Genomic DNA, 23,102 nt, shown 5'->3' on the forward strand with positions numbered 1-23,102 from the left:
CAAGCAGTTAACTCTCTCCTTTAAGTCTGAAAGCACTCACTTATGGACTGCTGCAAGAATGAGCGGTCTCCTGTTCCCTCTCTACCCTTCCAATCACTCCACTGGCATGCAAGTACTAAACCCACATCACGATTCAAATTGCCTAAAAAATGTGGCATTTGAATGCAGGTACTAACAGTTAAATGTTTTACGTTAGTAATTGTTGGGCCCTTGTTAACAGCGAAACTCAGGTGCTGTTTAACATCTGTGTCCTGTTCTGTCCGGCAACTGCTCTGAAGGTCAGCCAGGTTGATTCAACATAGCCCAAAATTTCAGGGGGGGAGTGCGGAAGCCAAGTCAACTCAATTGTGTTACACCACTACTTGTGTTTAATGCCTTGATTACTTATTGGTAATTGTCATTACTCCTAGCCCTATTCTTCCTCATCACTGTACTTGTGTATGAGGCAGTACTTGAGTATGAGGCACTGTGCCTCATACACAAGTAATGGGATGAGGTAGAGGTACATGGAGATAAGACCTGACTTAGCTACCTGTAATTTTCATTACTCCTAGCCCCACTCTTATTCATCCCAGTACTTACCTATGCAGCAAGGTGCCTCATACGTAAGCTCTGGGAAAAGGAAGAGGGACATGAAAGTCATTATGGGCCAAAGAGCTGATTTTGGAGGTTGGAATAGGTGGTGGGAAGGAGAGGGAGTCAGTGGGGGGCGGGATTGTGTGATAAATCATAATGGTTGGCCATGTCCGGGCTAAGCAGGCATGATATGTGGTATTAGTGGCTAGAGAGGCATTTTGGTGCAGCCAGTCTAGTCATTCCTCAGTCTGGTATGACGTTTTTTAACTGCACATTTCTGATGAAGCAGTCCTACTAACTGTAATTACCTGACTAGATTGGCATTTGGGTGCTGCCAGTCTAGCTGTTTCTTAATGCAGCATTGTATATTTTTTAGGCATCTCTGATAAAATGATATGATACGATATAAGTCATTTATAACACACCTGTACAAAAGTGTTTCTAGGCGCAACAAGACAAGGGATGGAAGACGGAGGGAGGACAAGACAAACAGTCTTACTAGGCCTTGTGTCATTCAGATTGTGCAAGTGCGAGAACGAGAAATGCACGGGGAAGGGGAGGGGGAAGTGCAAGGAAGAAGCGAGGGGAAAATAGGGCAGTAAAGTGTAGCCACGGCAGCGCGGCTCTGGGTAGTGCGAGGAGAACAAGGGACTGTATGTTTTCCATTACAGCCCATAAGTACATGGTAGGGCCGGAGGCAGTGCAAGGGTGACACATCAAGAAAGAGCCTGACCTCAGTGAGACTCTGAGGGTAGCCAAGCAACTAGTCGGTACAGCAGAAAGGTAGGTCAGCATGGGAGCGAGAGAGAGAAAGCAGAGGAGAAGAGGAAAGTTTTGAGCTGCTTCCGGAACTTCAGGTGGTCCACTCATGTTTGAGAGGGACAGGGAGGCCATTCCAGAGGGAGGCACTGGGCAGTTGGAGGTAGCTGGGCTAAGGGCTCAAGAAGGAAGGTATTTTGGAAGAGAGCGTTGGATGTAGTGTGGGCCCTAACCCCAGAAAACCTTGTGGACAATGCAAACGGTCTTGAAATTGATCCTTGAGGCCAAGGATAAGTCTTGCAGTCTTGTTCAGCATTAGTTGCAGAGGGCAGAGAGTAGAGGAAGGCAGACTGAGAAAGAGGTTGTTGCAGTAGTCCAGCCTAGAGAGAAACAAGGCTTAGGAGACGATGAGTTTCTGGGGGAATGTGATAAAGACAAGAGTCCCTTTGAGGAGGAGCAACTGGTAGTGGGACGTCTTGGTGACGTCCAAGATGTGAGGAGAGAATGAGAGAGTGGAGTCGAAGGTGACACCAAGGTTTTTTGCCTTGTAGGTAGGCAAAGGAAGAGGGCCCAAGGTGGGCAGCCAGAGTGAGAGAGGGAAAGCCGGTGCAAGGTTCCCAGTGAGAAGGATCTCCATTTTGATGGCATTAAGGCAGCGATTGTTGGAGGTGCACCAACCCTGAATCGCGGATAGACAGTCAGGAATGAGTGAGAGAGGAGAGGAGCCTGAAGGAAAGCCGAGTGTCGTCCACATAAAACTGAAAGTTAGAGGAGAAAGTAGAGATCAGGTGGGCCAACGGGGCTAAGTAGAGGTTGAAAAACCAGAGTGAGAGGATAGAGCCCTGGGGAACGCCACAGGTAGAGAGAGATGTGGCGCAGAGAAAGGGACCAAGTTGGACCTGGGAAGGGCAGTCCAAGAGGAAGGAGGTCAGCACACTACAGCGCCTGATCCGTGATGTCCATGTTCTCACGTAGTCAATTGATCAGGATGGCGTGGTAGACTGTGTCAATAGTTGAGGAAAGATCGAGAAGGATTAGGACAGAAGAAAAGCTGGAATCAAGGTTAGAGAGCAGATCTTCACGGGTGTTCAGGAGAGCAGTTTCCGTGCCTCTGACAGCTCTGATGCCAGACTGATGGTCATGGAGACAACCAACAGAGTCAGTGTTGAGAGTTAGCTGGGAGATGGCCAGCTTTTCCAAGAGTTTGCCCAGGAAAGGGGTGATGGAGATTGGGCGATAGTTTTCCGGGAAGGTAGGATCGGTAGACGGTTTCTTGAGGAGTGGGTGCACAAGGGAGTACTTAAGGGGAGTGGAGAACGTTCCAGTGGTGAAAGAGTGATTACAGAAATCGGCCAAGGCTGGAGCAAGGGTGTCAACATGGTCCTTGATGGTTCTGGTGGAGCAGGGGAGCACCTGTTTGGATGACCCTTTCATAGATCAGACTTGTCTAGAAACCTCGTCAGGTGTTGTCAGAGACAAAGAGGAGAAAGGAGGAGGAAAGGGAGAGATGCCCAAAGGGGGGCCAAGAGAGGAAGGGGGAGAGGAATAGGAGATAGAGGACAGGATGTCCTGAGTTTTAGCAGAGAGGTGGAGGCCAGAGCCATACAGAGGGCCTGGTACGGAACAGCAGATGTAGAGGCTGCAACAGGATTGGCCGATTCCTAAGAGTTTGGCCGTGTTGTTAGAGGCCGCAGAGACACAGGCTTGAATGTGTGCTCTCTTCTTGATAAGTGTTATTGCTTTGACTGGCATTTTGGTGCAACCAGTCTAGGTATGTCTAAATGTGGCTTGGAATGCTTTGCTGTAATGTTATTACGTGTCTACACTGGTCTACCTCGTGCAGCCAGTGGGACATGTTTTCAATGTGGCATGGCATTTTTAACAGCACAGCATTAATGTTCCTGTGCACTTTTGGCGACTTGCATGTATTGAATTGGTGTTACCCTACAAAGAAATTGCAAACACTCTGGCTTTTTAGCTAATTTTTCTCATAAAGTGTGCTGTATATTGCATTAGTACCCAGCGAGAGTCAAGCAGAATGTAACACACATTCTGATTGGCTCTCGCCAGGGCATTACCCGGCCGGGAATCCATCAGCCGGGATTCCACAGCCATTGTTCCAGGCGGGGGACGTGGCAGCCCCTCAGCCAATGAGGAGGCTCGAAGCGGGGCTATCCCTGCTCCAAGCCTCCATACGGCTGAGAAGCTGCCATCGCTCCCTGCCGCAGACTCAGGTGTTTTTTTTCTTCCCCTTTCCTCCCACCTCCCCGCCGTCCCAACCCCACTTACCTTCTGACTGCTTTGTCCACAGTGGGGGGCGATGGCAGCCTCCACACGGCTGGAGGCTGCCATCGTCCCCCGCCGGGGACTCGGGTATGCTTTATGCTTTTTTCTTTTATTTCCCCTCCCTTCCTTCTCCCCCCAAACCGACTTACGTTCTTATGTTTATTTTTTTGGGAACGGACGCCCAGTGCGTCCGCACCCGATGGCTACCATGGAAAGGGAAAATGGACTCAGTTTTCCCTTCCCCGGTGGCCATTTTTCTCTGTCATGTTTTTTTTTCTGTTCCGAAATGCTGCAGCGTTTCCGGACCGAAATAACTGCTTTTAGTACCCTGGTCTTGCAGGTCTTGCGGGCCGGGTTACTAATAGCAATATGCCCCTCGTATGGGCATATGGGCCCCGGGGCATTACCTGACTCGGTAATGCCCCCGCTGCTCAGGGCATATTGCTTAATTAAAACACATATTTATATCTTTCTCCTAGTACAGTGTGTGGCATACCCCTTCAGCAGCACGTCTGTGCATATTGTGCAAGCGTGATTATGTAGGCCGGCCCAGAGTGTGGCATGACCCATGATATGTTGCAGAGTGGGGAGGCCTTCAGCATGGCTCTCAGGGGCCCCCCGCATTTTGTGTTACGCCACTGCATAGATGGCAGTTACACCATCTGGAATCGTCTTCCATGTGACTAGGGTCATGCTGCCGTGATTGATCGTCATGACTTTCATTAGATTCGCCATCATTTCAGTTTCTTTCCCTCTCAACCATTTTCCCTTCTGTATACTCAGGCCCATACATGTAGGGCTGAATTGTTGCTGCAATTGAGTATTGAAGAAGAATAACATCAACAGTGAGAAAAATACAGTTTTTGTTTGGGTAAAGTAACGTTTTACTGAAATGTTAAAGAAAAATAATGGGAAAAGCAGACATTTTTTTAAATCCCATAGTGCAAAGACACGAGTAATAGGCACAAACTTAAACATTTCACATTGACACAATGTTAAAAAGAAGTCATGTAAATATAGAATCTTAGTATGGTTTGTAAAAGACATTTATAAGGTAGATAAACACTTTTTATGTACAAAGCTCTAACAACTTTAATTCGTTAGAGCTAGTGCAAGTGCCTGTTGTCAACACGCTGTTCTTTGTAGATTGCTGAACAGAGATAAAAGAACTTGTGCAGGCTCTGAATGAAATACACTGACTCTAAGGAGCAAGAAACGCCAATGTTGTCTAATCAGAAAGGTTTTGTTGATAGTTATCGAGGTAAGAGGTGTCTTGACATTTCCATGGAGACACGTCAATAGACTGTGCACAGAGGATATTGACATGAGACTTGCATTGGCATTGTGAAAAAGGGGCGTAAGCGTCTAGAGATGTCAGCTTTGGGATCTGAATAACTGCTGCAAGGGCACTTGAACTTCGGGCGATGGATCAACGCATAAGATTAGCACAAGATGGAGGTTCCAGACCAATGAGTTTCGCAAGTGTAAATGTGAGAAAAACAAAGGTAAGATACTGTGGAATTTTATTTAGGATTGATCGATGTAGCCTCAAAAAAGTACCTTTCCACAATCGATTAGGCCAATAAAATTCCTGTCCTGAGAGAACTTCAGTTTAAATACTTTCAACACTACAAAGCCTAATAACACAAGGTAGAAATGATATGATATGATATGATATGGTATTTGTAACGCGCCTATACACAAGTGTTTCAAGGCGCGACGAGGCAGGGAGGGAGGGAAACAAGGGGAAGACGGACAAACGATCCTACTAGGCCAGGTGTCATTCAGATCGTGCAAGTGCAGAGGTAAGGGGAAAAGGAGAAAGTGCAGGGGGAGGAGGTGGGGGGAAAAGTGCAGTACAAGGTAAGTGGCGTAATAAAATAATAAATGATAATAAATAAAAAGGGCCAGCTGGTGGCAAGTGCGAGGTAAGTGCAGAGCAAGTGCTGGGTAGGGGGCTGTAGGGATACAGTGACAGTCCCACAGTGCAGGGGGAGCCAGGGGGGCAGTGCAAGTGGAGAGTGGCTGGGCCCTGGACCGAGGTCGCTGAGAGTGGCCCAGATGCAGGTTAAGTGTAGAATTTAGTGGGGAGTTAAGCAGGTTTAGCAGGGGAGAGGGAGAGAGAAGGCAGAAGCGAAGAGGAAGGTTTTGAGGTGCTTCCGGAACCGGAGATGGTTCTCCTCAAATTTCAGGGAGGCAGGCAGGCTGTTCCAGAGGGAGGCCCCTGCTGCGGAGAGAGATCTACCCCCAGCACGTTGCTTCGAGAAGCGGCTGACCATGAGGGAGTTAGAGATGGATGAGCGAAGGGCTCGTGAAGGAAGATATTTAGGAAGAGAGAGTTGAAGGTATTTAGGCCCCAGGCCCCAGAAGGCCTTGTGGACAATGCAGAGGGTTTTGAACTTAATCCTCGCAGCCACTGGGAGCCAGTGAAGAGATTTCAGTCCTGGAGAGATACGGTCCCTGGGCTTGAGGCCAAGGACAAGTCTCGCAGTTCTGTTCTGGATAAGTTGCAGAGGGCGGAGAGTGGAGGCAGGGAGATTAAGATAGAGGCTGTTACAGTAGTCCAGCCTTGAGAGAACCAGGGCTCGGGAGACAGTGAGCTTCTGGGGGAAGGAGAGGAAGGGAAGAATACCTCTGAGGAGGTGCAGCTGGTAGTGTGATTTCTTAGAGACATCAGATATATGAGGAGAGAAGGAGAGTGTGGAGTCGAAGATGACCCCGAGGTTTTTAGCCTTGCAGGTAGGGGCAGGAAGGGGGCCAAGGGAGGCCGGCCAGAGAGCTGCAGGGAAGGAGGGAGTGGGTGCGCCGATGAGTAGAATCTCAGTCTTACTGGCGTTAAGGCAGAGGTCATTGGCGGCACACCATTCCTGGATAGCAGACAGACAGTCGGAGATGAGGGAAGGAGAGGAGGAGGCCGAGGGTAGCCTGAAAATGAGCTGGGTATCGTCCGCATAGCACTGGAAGTGGGGGCAGAGGGCGGCGATGCGGTGGGCAAGGAGTGCCAGATACTGGTTGAAAAGCCAGGGAGAGAGGTTGGATCCCTGGGGGACACCACAGGTGGAGAAAAAAATGTCAGAGAGGAAGGAGCCCATTTGGACCTGGGAGGGTCGACCGGAGAGGAAAGAGGTCAGCCATGCCAGAGCCTGACCAGTGATACCCAGGTTATCACTGTATGTATTTGTAAAGGTTTTCAAAAGTGTATGGAAGGAACCAGCATTCCGCCTTGTTGACATAAACAATTTATGAGAACTGTTCTAAGGCCTGCAAAAGTCTAAAAGGAAAATGTCATTCATTATTCTGTGGATTAGAAAGTCTGTGAAAGGAAACAAGAGGAGTCATTTTATCTTTTTACAAAATATTTGTGATTTAGTTGGATCTGTGACGAGAGGCAAAGACCTGGCAAGCTGAGAAGGGCTTTCAAAATACATTTAGTGGGAGGGGTTCAAGCAGCACCCAGCAAAAAACAAAGTCAGAGTATTCATCTGTGCTACTTTTGTTTTTTCTTTAAAGTGGCAGGGCCAGTTAGGTAGCTTTAGGTTTAGACAGAGGACAGCATTATGTAAGATATCCTAACAAGCATCTTTTGTCTTTAATTTCATAGATGGGGAACCCCATCATAGCAATAGGGCTTTGTGAGGGACTTTCTTTCTTTTGTTAATAAAACTTATATTTCAACCATGTATAGCTGTCTGACTCCTTCCTCCGGCCCACCCCACCTCCCATTGCAACCTACACGTATTAAACGTACTCTAAACCCAATGTAGAATCATTGTCTCCCTGACTCCCTCGTGCAGAAAAAAAAGCAATCCCCTATCATCAGTGTCCACATTTCATGGGTGAATGCAAATAAAGCATTATCCAAGGAGCTCACAATATGCAGTGTCCATTGGTGGACCTGCAAACCTGGGCACAAAGGGACCAATCAGAAGCTCAAAGACTGAGCTCTTATTCTTCAGGCAGTCCTGAGAAAATATGCACAACGACACAAATCAGCAGCTCAAAGTTTAGTGCCATGATTCATTGTGAGCCGGTGGTAGGCACAGAGCTTTTGCATACCATGGGCAGTGAGAGGGAATGGGGGAAGTAGGTGGGGTAGTGCCAGAGCAGAAAATAATGTAGGCGTCTTCTTTACCACCTTACTCCGAAAATTGGTTTGTGGTTTTAATGCCAGCGGGAGGAAGTAGATCATGCTAATGTACAAGAACATGGGATTTTGTCAAGAAAATTGGAACCCTTTCAGCACTTGTGATTCCCCAGCGACTACATGCAGCATGGGATATTCCTTCAGTTGTCTAATAATCTACTTTGAACCCCCATCACGCACTTACTGAGCAAACGGTTGCATTTTGGAGTGAATGCCATGTAGAAATCTGCGTGATTTAAGTGCGGAGTTAATTGCGATTGAAGTACAGAATAAAGAAAAAAATAAAAATAAAAAATAGAAACATTGGGTCAGTGAGTGGCTTTTCTTTCCTTTTAGTGATGGGTTTTGGAACATTTTCATCCTGTAGTACTCCGGTACAGAATCGGCAACCTTTCACTCTCTGGATATTTAGGAATAAATATCCCATCATCCCTAGCCAGCACAGTCAATGGTAAGGGAATAGGGTGTCATAGTCCATAACATCTGGAGAGCTGTCGGTTGCAGACCCTTGCCTTAGTATGTGCAATTCCTTCTGTGTCGATAGCTTGCATGTTCAACTATGTCTGCCCTGATGATGCACTTGCTCTCTTGCCTTTTGTTTTTGCTTCATGTCATGTGATTGCATCAATGTTAATGCTCGAAGCACAATCATGTTGTACGAACCATTAGAACGTATCATTTAGCTGGACACTGACAGGTTAACATGTTCTGATCTGGAATTCTTCCTAACAGCCCCTGGAAGATGCCCTGAAGAAAGCCCTTTCCGGCAAATTTGAGGAGGTTGCCTTGGCTCTACTGAAGACCCCAGCACAGTTTGATGCCCATGAACTTAAGTATGCAATGAAGGTAGGGTAGGAAACACACACAGATGTTCCACATTCTTTTTCCTGAAGTGTATAGTGTGCATTTATCCAAAATTTCAAGGATACCCTCCTGCACTTACAACTTTATTGATCCTTTACAGTATTTGATTAAAAAGTCATATTCTGCTTCCATTGACCATTTGTAAGACATATACACCAATTGCCATTACAAAAGACATTTCCTTGCTTAAACAATGAAGTGATCCTCTCACTTTGTTTAAAGTAAATTTTAGATTTCAGAAGGCAAATTCTTGAAGACTGCGCCCGTAAATGAAACAATTTAAACATGGTGCATCACATTTGGCTTGGCCAAACATTGTAAAAACTGGTGTGCTGTGAACCCACAAGAAATGTGTCCAATATCATTCCTTCTTAAAATGTCTTTAAAGCCCAAATCCTCCTGAACCTCTTTCCTCAACTTGATCTTAACATGGGTGCAATCTATCCAAAGAATGGTTATGGATTGCTTTGGAATGTCTTTATTTAACAAACCAGTGTAGCTATTGGTCAATATCTTTCATTGTAAAACAATGTGCAAGTGCGTGAGAGCAATCTTTGGAGAGAGTTCCTATTTTTCTGTATAATGAATGGCCTTTTTGCAAAGTGAATGTTTATTTAATAGTGTTTTCAGTAAACTTTATAAGCTACGGAAAAGTCAAATGTGCTGATGCTCAAATATCTGCACTGCATCACTTTAGGATATGCCCTGTACATCACAGATGTGCTCCTTCTGTCTCATACCAGAGTCACAAAGCTTAATACTAGAGCAAATCAGGGTCTGCCTAGAGCCTGTCAGAGGTGCAATTGAACAAACCTTTGTGAATCGTCATTGCACACAAGCATCCCAGAGATGATCCAGGCAGCTGCAGACTTGCTCCAATTTGAGGGTTTGGAAATATGGCATAAGGTAGCAAGAGGAAATCTGAAATGCTCAGGGCATCTCATGATTTGTTCCAGAGGAACTCATCATAAATCGGGCCAACATATCTGACAGGATGATCCTCTCCTGTACTTCTGTGAAATACACAAGAGCGATGCCTAATACAAACAGATTCATTCCAGGCCATTTAACTTGACACTCTGTTCATCATTTTTGACTTGCTGGTGTTGCCTTATGAGACACAGCTAATGTTATAGAATACTATATAGTAGGGTTGAATTCTTTGATGGCATTTTAGGACGGCACAGTTTTTTGGTATTTTTTTGGTAGCCTCTAATGATCTCATTCACTCATCAGAATATGCTGATTTGATGCAAATAGATAGTTACAATCATCCTCTGTCACTTCCATCACATGTCAAATCAAACTGATTTGTTGTAACCACCTTCCAAGCGTGTTATGTTATCTCGTTCTTTGTCACACCACAATGAGTTGTGGTGATGTTATCAGTATAAAAAGAGGACACTTTAGTGTTCTTTTTATCTTTCTGTCCGTGTGCCTCTTGGGGAAATGCATTCCACAAATCTGCTTCTTGCTAGCAAAGGTGTGTTATCATCTACAGATGGTGACTTTATTCTCATTCTTTTTCTTAACCTTATGGGAAATGAATTAGTGTTAGTGCATCAAAAGGGTGCCGAGACATTTTCTTGGAAAAATCTCTTTTAATAGAAAACCACTTTGGTTTTTATTCTTTCTGTTTAGTAGCCAAAGTTATAGGGAATATTATGTGGCCTGGCCTATTGATCAAGGATGTTTTTAAGAAAGAGAATTTAAAGAGATGCCAATGTATCTCTATATTATTTTTCATGTATAATAAATGTATGTAGACATAGGTTAAATGTTATCCTTTACAAAATGCATTCTTGTCTGATCATCAATGTAGAAATTGCCTTAAAACAACATAACATTTGAAGGGTGCATGGACAGAGGCTTATTTACATTATGTTTTCGAAAATAAAGTTGCATTGTAATCTAAGTCTTTTGTGGAAAGCTGTTTAAGGATATGACCAAAGCCATCTATCTTGGGCTCCATGTCTAATGCAAAAGCATGAATGTTATGCACTGCTCAAAATTAATTTGTGATTCTGTGTATAAAGAGTACCAACTCATTTTCTTGCATGTTATATTGGGCCTCTGCTTACAAATTGTAAACCCGTATTTTAGCAAGCCAGAATAGAGTTGGGCTATACCTAGATGCACAGCGTTAGGATCTATAATAATTCTGTGTTGACCGCAGCTTGGGCAGGTGTAATCAGGCTGGCCCACAGTCTGTGATTAAAGAACGTTCCAAATGAAACCTTGCACCATGCCAGGTCTGAAATTGTGTGCATATTATTGAATTCTCCGGAAGTTTAATGGAGACTGCAAATCAAGAAGGTATATGTGGTACATACCACAGATATCAACACATCTATTATAGTTTTGAAATGTGTTTTAATAAAATCTTATATGATTTTGATTCTGTTATGTGAATCCATATGTTAGTCCATTACACTTTGCTAGTAATGTTTTAGTCCACAGTCTCTTGTTGTTTTGTAAATACAATTGATTCAGTATATATACTGGCTTTACATAGTTTTGTCCATAAATCAATGTATCATAATTATCTGCTGACAAGCCAACACATGTTTCGACCAGTTTAGGTCCTTATCAAAGCTGGGCTCTATTCCATACACATAATTGTGTACTTGGATCGCCTATTGGGGATAACTGTTCCTCTCTCTACTTTAATCCTGAGAGATCACCTTACAGTTTGATACTTTATATAGTGGTTATGCGTTTCTCTTCAGTATTAGTATTTGGGGATGCTCCCATTTGTGCAATTATTGAGGTCGGAATTTGGTCTGTATTGGACTTGAGGATGCTCGACTATCGATGGCAGCTCTCCCGAAATGGTGGTCTGCGTGCTTTTGCCAGTAGGCGATCCAAGTACACAATTATTTATTTAATATGGACACAATTTCAGACGTGCGCATGGTGCAAGGTTTCATTTGGAACGTACCATACTTCAGTAATTTGGTCCTGAAGAAAGCCTTCTCAAATGTTTTTTTTTTTTTTTATATCAGCAAATCTGCCACAATTGCCATATAGCATATAAACATTTGTGTGCAGGTTTAACATTTCAAAAGGTACAATGAAACATAATACATATACCATGAAAACATGGGCATAAGAAACATTGCTACCTAGATATTTCAGAGATGCAGAAACAAATACAAATAGTTAAATAGGCAAGATTAGACCATAGCTTATTTTTAGTGTCTACCTATGTTTTGTTAAGAAAGGACATGCCAAATCACTTAGCTTTCAAAATAAAATTGTCACCCGAGCTCTCCGCTAATGCACAAGCCATTCTACCCATGATCATCTTGAGTGGAATTAATTGTCTCCTCCCTTAACCATAGAGCCCTTATTAAAAAAATAGATAATTTAAATAATTCACCCCAGGATCGTGTTAGGGAAGATTTCTCTTTTAGGCAACTTCCCTCCATATTCTATGGACCCCCAAAAGTTTTGCTTTTGTTTTTGAACCTATCCTGACTTGTTTACAGAGAAGTGAAGCCTTCACCTTTACTTCCCAGGCCTTTTGCTCATTTGTCATGGGAAACATTATCATTCCTTCAGACTAACAGTACTGGAAACTGTTTCCCTTTTGTCTTTTACATTTTTACCTGTTTGGGTAACTTTCCTAACATTGCACACAACATCTTACAATACAATGAATGGGGATGCTTTTGTATCACCTTAGTCTTTTCTACTAGTAATCTGTTGTTACTTTTATATGTGCCTAAGATCTAGCTGGAGTCAGCAGATGTTTACCATGTTTGCATTGTTTTTAGTGTGCACATTCGTGTTTACCATGTCTGGCTACTAAACATAGCTAGTACCCTAAAATGGCCGTGCCATGATATGTTTTGGTTTGCCATATTGTTTCCTTTGGCCATATTGTTTTCTGGCCTTCTTCCTGCCTTCTCAGTTCAGAAAACCCTAATATGGTCATGCATTCAGACAGGAAAGCTGCTGTTGTCACGCGCTAGTGTATGCCATTTGTGTGTTGGCCCAGGAAGTTGGTGGGACTGTCTGGTCTCATTCCATTACCATGGTGCCAGAGAGTTTTGTGTTCTTGCATTAGCAAATCCCACAGTGGTCCCTGATTGGACCACTGCTGTCTGAGTCAGTGGTGCAGATCCTTACCATTGGTAGCCTGCTTTTTGCCATGAGCCTAGATTTGGGATAAGAAGAGGACTCCTGCAGCTATTCCAGCAGAACAGCATTGGAGCAAAGTATCCCATGTAGCCGTGCTACTGACTGAAGACCCGTGGATGACTCCTGAAGAGGACTGGTAACATTTCCTTCAACTGCCCTGCTGGACTACCTGATCTGAGGAGACGCTGTGCAGTGTCTCAACCCTTTGACTGGTGGGACCAACCAGACTCTGTCTTCTCACGCTCCTGTCATCCTGAGCCCTCGGAATCATCCCTGGACTACCCGTTGGACCGATCAGCTCTGTATTGAGCTACCATGCCAGAAGAGTCACCATTCCAGGTTTTCACCTGGAGCTTTGGTGATAGCTAGTTTGTACCACAGGTCCCCTTCCTGCCAAATTTCAGCTTCCCAGCATTAAGGGATCCTGTCCTGGAAGGTCTCCTTCGACCCTGACTAGAGAGATGACTACTGTTGCCCATGTATAGTGACTGTCACTGGAACTAGCTTTCCTCCATCTGGTAGAGTGTTGTGAAGAGGTATGCATTGGTGTCTGCTGCATTTATTCATCGCATAGTGTTACTCTCAGCTTCTGGACCAACTGGAATCTGCCTTGCACCTGCAGCTCCTGGACATCATCTACAGGATGCAATAGTGGAAAAAACAACCTCCAGTGACTCCCAGTCGACCTGCCAAGTCACTTGTGAATTTCGGAGTCAGGATGTGAGTAATCGCAATACTTACAGCCACACCTGTCTCCCCTATAATAAACCTCAGAATAAACTTGAATGGAAAAGTTTTTTCCATTCCTTTGCTTTTTATATGTTTGTTCTAAAAGCTGTTCTAAAATATAGAAAATCATTTTACTTACTGGTGTTATTCTTGAGAAGTCTTCTGGAACATGTTTCACCACAACAAGAACCTTTTCAAACATTCCCCTCTCTCCTGAGAAGAAGCTTCTGTGACTTTTGGGCATAAGGCCCCATTCAGCATAATAATTGGATTTATCAAGTTAGGGTATTACTTTTGTGAACTAGTTTTCCTTACTGCATCATTACTTACCTTCCTTTGAGGTGTTTTTGTATGCATTTCTACAAACCTAAGAGAATTGTGTATATGTTTAATAACTGAGTGTTCTGTGATAATATTACCTGTTTGTTAAATTTTTCTAGTGTGTTTTGGACCTATAGTTCAGTATTTCTGTACTTGCCTGTCTATGCAGAATTAGTATATGCTTCACTATGTGTACTCATTGTGGACCCCTGACCACACTCACTCACTCACTCCTGAGGCAAAGCATTGACCTCTTTCCATGCTTACCTTGATTGGGATTGGCTAATCTCTCAAGAGTTCCCCTGTTCACTATTACTAGGGTGGCCTATTGTTTTTGAGTAACTCTTTCTTCTTGCTCGCTCTCTCATTACACCTTTTCTGTCCCCCCCTGCCTTTACTTTATGTGCCCTGATGCCAGCGGGCTCTGATGCATTACAAATGGACATATAAAAAAAGTGCCTGACATAAAATATGATAAAATAATGCTACTGCTTTATCCCATGGTTCTCTCATCTCAAAATGCCAACATATTTGAATCTCCGGAGTAAAAGCAACTGGGTCTTCATCCTCACCCATTTTCCTTGTCAAACTCACACCCATGTCTGACGTATCAGGATATTGTAATCTAAGCGAACTCCATATGTTTGCTTTGAAATTATTAAATGGCGCTCCATCGTGTGTTGTGTTTTGTGTTGTAACACTCGCATACCCTGCTCATCTTCAGGTGTCATCAGCTCTCTCCCCTAGGATGGCTGCTAGCAGGCCTTTTATATCACCTACTGCTAATGTTATTCCCACTGTCGTTCTTTCTAACTCATGAATCCATGTCCTCGCACCTGCAGTCAAACTATGCAGTTTGCATGTCAACTTAACTTTGTCCATTTGTGGCCACATAATATATTGTTGTCATCCTCCCCCTTTCTCTATTAATGGGAATAGTGTAAATTCTGGTCCACAATTGTACCCATCTACACTTCTTGTCTTCCAGGTGGGGCTTGTTTCGTCCATTTGTCTTCATTCTGGTAACAATCTTAATCTGCTTACATACAGCGGGATACAAACCCTGCGATGTGCGACCACGCTGGTGGTCGTTCTTGAATATGGTGCCGGCTCTGGTGTTTTTTCTTTTGGCTCTCCTAAATCTGACCATTGTACCCCTCTCTCTATGCTAGAGTCTATAAAAAAAACACATGCGCATTCTTCTCGTGCTCTTTGGCATTGTTCCTTTCTTCATCTGACATCATTATACCCCAGCTTGTATGGCTGTCGTCCCTCTCTTCGTCATCAAGATCTAGTCTGCTAAAAGACAGCGTTCTGTCTTCAGCCATCATAGGGTCATCCAATCTCCCTCTTGTTTCCTGTGGTGGAGACCCTTCAATACTCCCTTTGGTTTTATATCCATTGTTCTCCCTCATTTTTCTATTTAAATAGCCAATCATTTTCCCTATGCCTTCTGCCTCATGTTCATCAGCCCATGTGTGTATTCTCGGTGTCCCTAGCAGATCACTGTTGGGCTGTTGTTACCCTCTATCTTCTTCCTATTATTCTTGTGCTTCAGTTGGCACTAGACAGCTATTAATCAAGTGACCTATTTCATCATCCCGTTGTCCCCTACTCCTTCTCATTTCTTCTTCCCTTCTCCTCTTTTCCCTTTTTCCTTCTTCTTCTCGCCTACTTTGCTACCCATGTTCTTTCAATCTGTTTCTATTTCATCGAGTTTCTTCTCTTCTATTCTCTCCCCTTTCTTTTGTTCCTCATGTCGTCTTTGTTCTTCCATTTGCTACCTCTTTCCTTCACCTCTTGTTCTTTTTCCTTTTCATCATGTTCCTCTTTCTTCTCTTTCTCTGACACCATTGATTCCCTTTCCATATAATGTGAGTAGTATCTGTCCATTCGTTCTGCGCTATTGTTGCTTCCTTAGCTTTATCCTTCCCTTCATTTTGTCTCTTGGCCTCTTCTTCTATTTCTATCTTCCTGTCCCTTCTTTCATCACGCTCTTTAAATTTGTGTGACATGTTGACATACGTTTACGTTCTTTATTGTTTTTAATTGTTTACTTGTAACAAGCATATTCTTCCAGAACCAAGCAGGAAACCTGCATCTAGGTGCAGATGTTCAATTTCTTTGCCCACTTAAAACATCACCATGGGGAAAACAGTTATTGAAACAAGTGAGTTTTCAGAGGGTTCCGAAAAAGGGCAATAGAAGATATGTTCCTAAGTTCAAATGGAAGTGCGTTTCAGACAGGGGCCCTTAATAGAAAATCAATTAACACTCCGGGAGACACAATGGGAGGGAGGAACAACCAACAGGTTTTTCCCAGTGGAGCGCAGGGTGCGTGATGGCTAGTAAGACTTAGGGCCTAATTCACAGGGCATTTTCTAATGGGGTTTTGCCATTATAAAATGCTTCTGTGAATTGGGCCCTTTATTTTAGAGGCCAAGTATCTAAGTGCCACTCCTTGAATACACTTGTGTATTAAACAGTGTTCTAAATTCGATCAGTTTCTGATAGGGCAGCCAGTGCATCTTCCGCTATACTTGGATATGGGTATTGGCTCTCAGATGCTCCCAAAAGAAGAGTGCTGCAATAATCAAGTCTGCAGTGTACCATAGTTAATCTTGCTTTCTTTCATGTTGTCCTTACTATTGTAAGCGGGGGTGCATACGTTGGATTAACATACCCCACCGCTGCTTTTAACTCCTTTATAGGATAGAATCCCTGCTTCTCTTCCGTTACATTATCGTGTTTAGGAGGAGAAATAGGAGCCAAGAGCATTATATCCTCCCTTATATGCTGATTAAGCATCCACTCCTTTCCGGGCATGTCTTCATTCTCGCTCTGATACATCTTCCATAATTCTAAAATGGCTACCCTTTTCTGTATCTTTTTTCCTATGTATGCAGCATGTAAATATGTTGTCATGTGTTGCAATACAGTTCTTGATAATGAACCTGCTTGAGGACACGGCATACACATTTTGTCTGCCATGCCTTTTACCCATTCAGAATGTTACTTCCTAATCTTGGGTCTGTATCTCGGTAGTGTCTTACACAGATGTAGCAAGGGTGTGCCCTCCATGGTGACAAGTCATTCCCGACTGTTACTACTTACCAGCTTTATTATTGTGTTTATTACTTTTAATCAAATACACCACAATGATCAATTTGGGCAAACGCCATCAATCGTCGCCCATTTCCAAAACACAGCTTTTTAACCCATTTTAAAAACCATACTATTCGCTATTAATCCTTTGTTTATAATTCTATCAATTCTTGTTATCCTGTTGTTCTGTTATTAAAACTCTGAGAATCTTCTTTTATTTATTATTTTGTCTCAACTTCTACCCTTCTCTGATTGACGTCAATCGTTTGATTTTGAAGTCTGATAACCAATCAAATTATAACTATTGTTGCATGCCTATTAGTTTAAACACAATATAAATTGTATTCTGACATGTTGGTAACCCCAAACAAATGTGCACTTTAAGTTTTCTGCAATCACCTTCCTTTACTATCTCCGTATAAATGTATTTCATCTCAGTGTTACCCAATCTTGGAGTAGGACACACATTCTTCATCTCAGTCCTTGCCTCAGGAATCCCTAAAACAGCCCACTTGGAGATTAATGCGTGTCCTTCCGCCCCTGAGGTATCTCTCTCTCTCTCTCTCTCTCTCTCTCTCTCTTTCTGAACACAAATCCTGTTAGTATAAATATATATATGTACACACAATGCAACCCCTCCCCTTTATTTGCCACCTTTGATGCTCTACTTACATCCCTTGCTCAGCTCGAGTCCCTTGGTATCGACTCTTCCCCAATCAACCACTTTACCTTCAGTCTGTGAGGCGCCTGAGGGGTCCTGACACTAATTTCGTCAAAGGGGCACCTGCTGACGGACTTATTTTTCACACATGTTTTTTTTCCGTTCGCCACAGGAAACTCTGCGATCTTCTAGCTAATGGTGGAAGCCGTCAACAATCCAAGAGTCTGGACCTGGGCCCAGGAAATGGATTAGAACAATCCTCTGCTGCCAAAATGTACAGTCGCACTTGGAGTAGTCCATGTGCCAGATGAATTACCAGTAAATTATTTCATACTCAAATAACCGGGTAGACTCAAAGAATATGGCAAAGTACTACTTTATTATCAGCACAAAAAAGTAGGGAAACCTGACGAACAAACAAATTGCAGCTCACAAACTCTTGGAATACATTTTGATTAAACAAAGGATGTATACCTTGATGTAAATCAGCTATGACAGCAACCTATGTGGCAAACAGTAAAAACCTATTGGGCTGAGGGATTGATTAAGGGAACATAAATGCTTATATTTTGTATAGGTTTTAGTAACACAATTAGCTGCCCCTATCTGCTAGGCATGCCTTACTCTATTCTTGACTACATATAATACAGATTAACAGTAGAATAACAGCAGCAGATTGGCTTCTGCAACAATGTATGATTGATTGCTACATGGGCCCTCGTAATTGGTTGGCATTCTCTCCCAACTTTGCACATTCGGCGCGTTAGCAGCACATAAGCAAAATGAAACTCTGGTGCAGGGAACATCATCAGACTGATACCCACTTGTCCAATTAGTCCACCATCTCTCATCCGTTAAGCCCCAAGCCAAGGCTTCTTCTTTGTAGTTGACCTTGCTGACTGTTCTCTTCCTTGGGACTTTTCAGGGAGTGTGGGTACAATGCTATCTTCAGTTGGCACCTAGTAAATAGGTCTTGTTTTTGAGTCTTGCACCATGTGCGAGAGACCTTTTATTTAGTGCTATTTAATTAAATTATGCTGGGTGTTATTATTCCTCTCAACCTCTGGAGACTAGGTTATTCTGTTTTACATATACTTTCTACATCCTTCATTGTACAATACTTGGCACTTATGAATGTTCTTCTTTTACTTAATATAAGAGAAATATGTTGTGCGTATGTAGTTTATCCCCTCTGACTCCTTTTGGGCCTTACAGTTGCCTCTTGATGTGACATCCTTGATCCCAAGCCAAACAGATATTCTTTGTTCTCTGTGCAAATCTGTTTTTCCAGCGCTTGTTAGCTCTGCAATCCTGGTCTCTCTCCTTAGCTTTCTTAGCTTGCTATTATACAAAACCAACGTCCATCTTTTCACAATGGCCGCTTTGTCCACGTTATATTTTTATACTGCAGCAGGGTTCTATAGGTTTCATTCTACCTTGCGTTTCTGCGTATGTACATCTACTGCATCTTTTCTTCGCTTATCTTCTCAGTATATTTGATTTCTTCATAATTGCACATCCAGTTACTTTGTTATTTCAGTTCTTATCTTTCTTCTTTACATATTTGTATATCGTTTCAATGTTTCTTTATTTAGTCTCATTTTGACATCCCTTTACTCTGGTCTGGTAACACTTATAGCTCTTCTGTGTTCAATGGCGTTTGCAGACATCCTTCAACCTTCTCAGTGCAAGAGTACATTTCACATGGTTGTCTAAGTGCATAAAGTCTTTCATATCTTTGATGCAGTATTGGTATGATACCTGGAGTCACGTACTGTACCTTCTTGTCCTTCCAACATGGTGGGGGTGAGCACTATAGATGACGTGTACATCTGTCTATCTACAAATATTTCCTCCTGGGTTTTATCCTGGGACTCAAAAGGAAATGGAAGGAAATGTTCTACCAATCCAGTGGTTGGAGGGGAACTCTAAAAACAGGTCTATAATGCTTTAGAAAGAGAAAGTGTCGGAAAAACCAAGAGAGACACATCTAGGATGCTGCATGACTGTAAGGAACTATTGAAAATAAACTAAGCAGAAATGAAATGCAGAAGGCTGCAACATCATGGCGTGATGCGTTATCACGTGTAAATCCTGAACAAGCCAAGAAGCAAAAGAAATCTCTATGAAACCTTTGTGCATCTGATAAGGCCTTGTAGAAAGGGGAGCTTCTGTGAAACCTTTGCACATCCTGGCACATCTAAGAGGCAGGAGATGCCTCTGTGAATCCTCTGTCTAAGCTTGCAAAGATAAGAGTACAGGAAAGCATCTGTAATGAGCTTTTCATAAATTAACAAAAACAAAGGGAATGAAAACCGTATAAACTGGTTCTAATATGAAGAAAAATCAATAAGCTGTGAAAGCATTTATGAACCACACTGAGAAATCCCCAAAGGTTACAGATGTTGATAATATGCTGCTGAAAAATGACAATTCTGAGATGGAATGCTGAGGTTAATGAAAAGCCTCTGAGAAACTGGCAATCCTGAAAAGAGGTACAGAGGCTGCCACCCCTCTATTATAACATCCTGGATGAAGGTCATACATCATTACTAGAACTAATCTGTGCAATTCTTGATTTCTCCAAAACATTCACAATATGTGACTCTATAAGACTAGGTGCAAAGCTAAAGACCATGGAAACTGATTTGACACTCCTAGAAACCACCCAATGTCTCTATGCCACCACGAAAGTATACCTGGCCTTAAAAGTTCAAACATCTAAACATGTCAAAGTTAAGGGTGGTATAAAACAAGCCTACATATGTGTATCCACCCCTTGAAATGAGTATGTCAACAACATATAGGAGTCCATTCTAAATGCTACCCGTGTCTTCCTGAAAATAGGTTTCCCAAATAAAGTTTTATTTTACGTGGATGACTAAGTTTTAATACCACAAACTATAAAAGCCTATAAAAATGACTGAATGTCTCCCATTCTTATTGCCACTTGTACAACTGCACCTCAATAGAAAAAATACAAGATCATGAGCAGGCCGAGTCACACGAGAATGCCAAGACTTGAGAAGTGGCGAACCAAGTATTTTTTTTCAATATTATGAAATTGGAACAAGTTACCACTTTAACTTAGTTGAGAGTAACAATGATCTCTCATAAAAGCAACACCATACCAGACAGTCTGAAATGGTTGAAATAGTATGCACGCAAATAGAGATATTCATATGGGCCCAGGGTGGCCAATTAGATCTCAAGTTAATGGTTTTAGTGATAGCCAAGATCGTGAAGCTTCATAGGGCAGTGACATTTTGGACTGGGAGCATAATTGGATATTGTAGCATCGTGAAAAACCACATATTTAAAAGAATTCTTCATGCTTCTAGAGCAGCTCCCATGGCAGTGCTGGAGATGGGTGGGCCTAGAGCCCTATAATTAACAAGATACAATTCACACCCGTGATGAGCACTAGGAAATGAGCTCAGAGCACTGTGACAGGATTTGTTGACTTGGCTTGGAAAGAAAAATCTAACCAAGCAGAGTAGATTACCAGGATGAGCGAGTTTACACGCAACCATGTAAAAAAATTACCAGAGCGACATACAGGAAAAACTGTATATATGATCTATATCAAACATCTCGTTACGTTGTTGCATATAAAAGACATGTGAAAGCCAGAGAGTAAACAGCTTAACTGTTCCATTGATCAACCTAAAAATCTACCACAGCCAGAAATCTTTTATCTGGGGAAACTGCTACCCTACCTGTGTGAAAAGAAAAAAAGAAAGACATTTCTGAAAGCCAGAATGAATCGGATTAATTTGAGTGCATTAAGGCATATCCTTCACCCGAACATGTGTCAAGCATGTAAATGTGGCAAATTGGGATTTACATCTTCGGAACCTAATTTGTCTGTTATTACAAACCAAGGAACGGCTGCATCAACCCTCATCTGAAGAAAGGACGCCTCAGCATGTACAGAGAGGCTCTTCCATTTCTTCCCAGTGATCCGAGAACTGCAGCCATCCCATATATGGCCAATCTCCTCCATGTAGCTCTTAAACTGAAGAGAAATGCTAAAGTTGGTGGCTATAGAATGAGGAACAATGAACTGACCCAGAATCTGGTGACGGAGTGACTTGAAGTATGTGCTATGAAGGCTGGCTGAAACAGACTCTCATCAAGTCTCCCAAACTGATCAGTGGTTACAATTTACTGAGAAAAAAAAGAAACAGGCTACTGTTCTTTATTTTGTCTGAACCGGCCATCTGAGCGACACATTTCACCACTAATGTGGGCCCATTTTTATCTCCGATACATGCCAGACGCAGCCATGCGTGGCACTGTATTTCAGTTCACCTCTAGGTAGCTCCTTGCCATTAAATGGGGCTTGAAGAAGAGCCTACACATTCAGGAGCTGTCACTCTATGGAGAGCAGGAGACATCCTCACCAGGACATTGGCGTTTAGGCCCCCGCCATTCTCTTAAAATGCACAGTTTCTGGATGGAGTGCCCACCTGTTATAGCTGTGAGGAATGATTGAGGACCAGTTTTGGAACCTGGAATGCACCTTATCAGCTGGACGCAGGTGTCATAAACTGGGTGATCCCCAAATCCTCTAGGACTGAGGGCTTAAACTGCTCCATATGCTATTTTCAGTCTGTTGAGCAAACAGAGCATTAAACACCTGATTTACTCATGTGTTTATGAAAAAAAAAATGTATTGTTCAATGGACCCTTTTTTGGGTGTGTTTTTATCTTTTCCAAATATTCTTTTGGTGCATGAAATAAGCATTGCATGTCAGTTAATATATCAGTATTTTTTTTTTATTCCTTGCTGTTTTTACGGTAGAATTTTAGTTGTTCTTTATGTATTTATCATTTCATATTCTCATGAGATCAGGGATGATGTAAAGCAATTAGTGTACTGTTGATGTACACAACATGAAAGACAGAAAATGCCTTCTAAGACAACAGATCTCATATCACGCCATTACACGTATTAGCAAATTCAAAATCATAACACAGGGAACCGTGCAAACCCACTTTAAGATTACTGTACAGTACATGATTGTTTGAAAGTCATGCTGCCAGTGGGACAGGTACAGGATGTTCGGAGGGGGCGGGGTCAGGAGTTCATGTGCCCAGTGTCAGTGCTGCAATAGAGACTTTCACAGTTGCATTTCTTTTCTCCCCGAGAGATGCAGGACTACATGTTCCAGAATGCATGGGTCACATTGGCAGTTACTACACACAACACACTCATTCTGAGCTTGCAAAGCTGGTTTGAAAGATATACCATGCAATACACAGTAGCAATCTGCACTTCACAATGAACCCAACCACCCAACAACATATTCAAAATCGCCTTGAGCTGAACCTGTCCACCCTCTCGCTGCCCGCCCCTCCCCTCCTCAACCCATTCACACCTAACCTTGCAGAGCTGAACAGTTTCTGTAATGGGTTATATTTCCAAAATGAAGGGAGATGGACATTGTATAATACTAATGTGTTACATTTGACTATGGGGTAGGTGAAAGTTAGCCGTCCAGTTGT

At 42.8% G+C, this 23,102-nt stretch overlaps 1 protein-coding gene across 1 annotated transcript in view; it reads left to right on the forward strand.

The window, feature by feature from the left end:
- Window positions 1-23,102, forward strand: part of LOC138510293 (annexin A1-like) — a 271,226-nt gene that overhangs the window by 102,105 nt on the left and 146,019 nt on the right. Inside the window, exon 5 of the mRNA XM_069625824.1 lies at window positions 8,498-8,611. Within this exon, the coding sequence (XP_069481925.1) occupies window positions 8,498-8,611 (114 nt within the window). The remainder of the gene's footprint in view (window positions 1-8,497; window positions 8,612-23,102) is intronic.

This window comes from Ambystoma mexicanum, chromosome 6p, assembly GCF_040938575.1.
Source record: "Ambystoma mexicanum isolate Mex_15411 chromosome 6p, UKY_AmexF1_1, whole genome shotgun sequence".
NCBI classification, from domain to species: Eukaryota; Metazoa; Chordata; class Amphibia; order Caudata; family Ambystomatidae; genus Ambystoma; species Ambystoma mexicanum.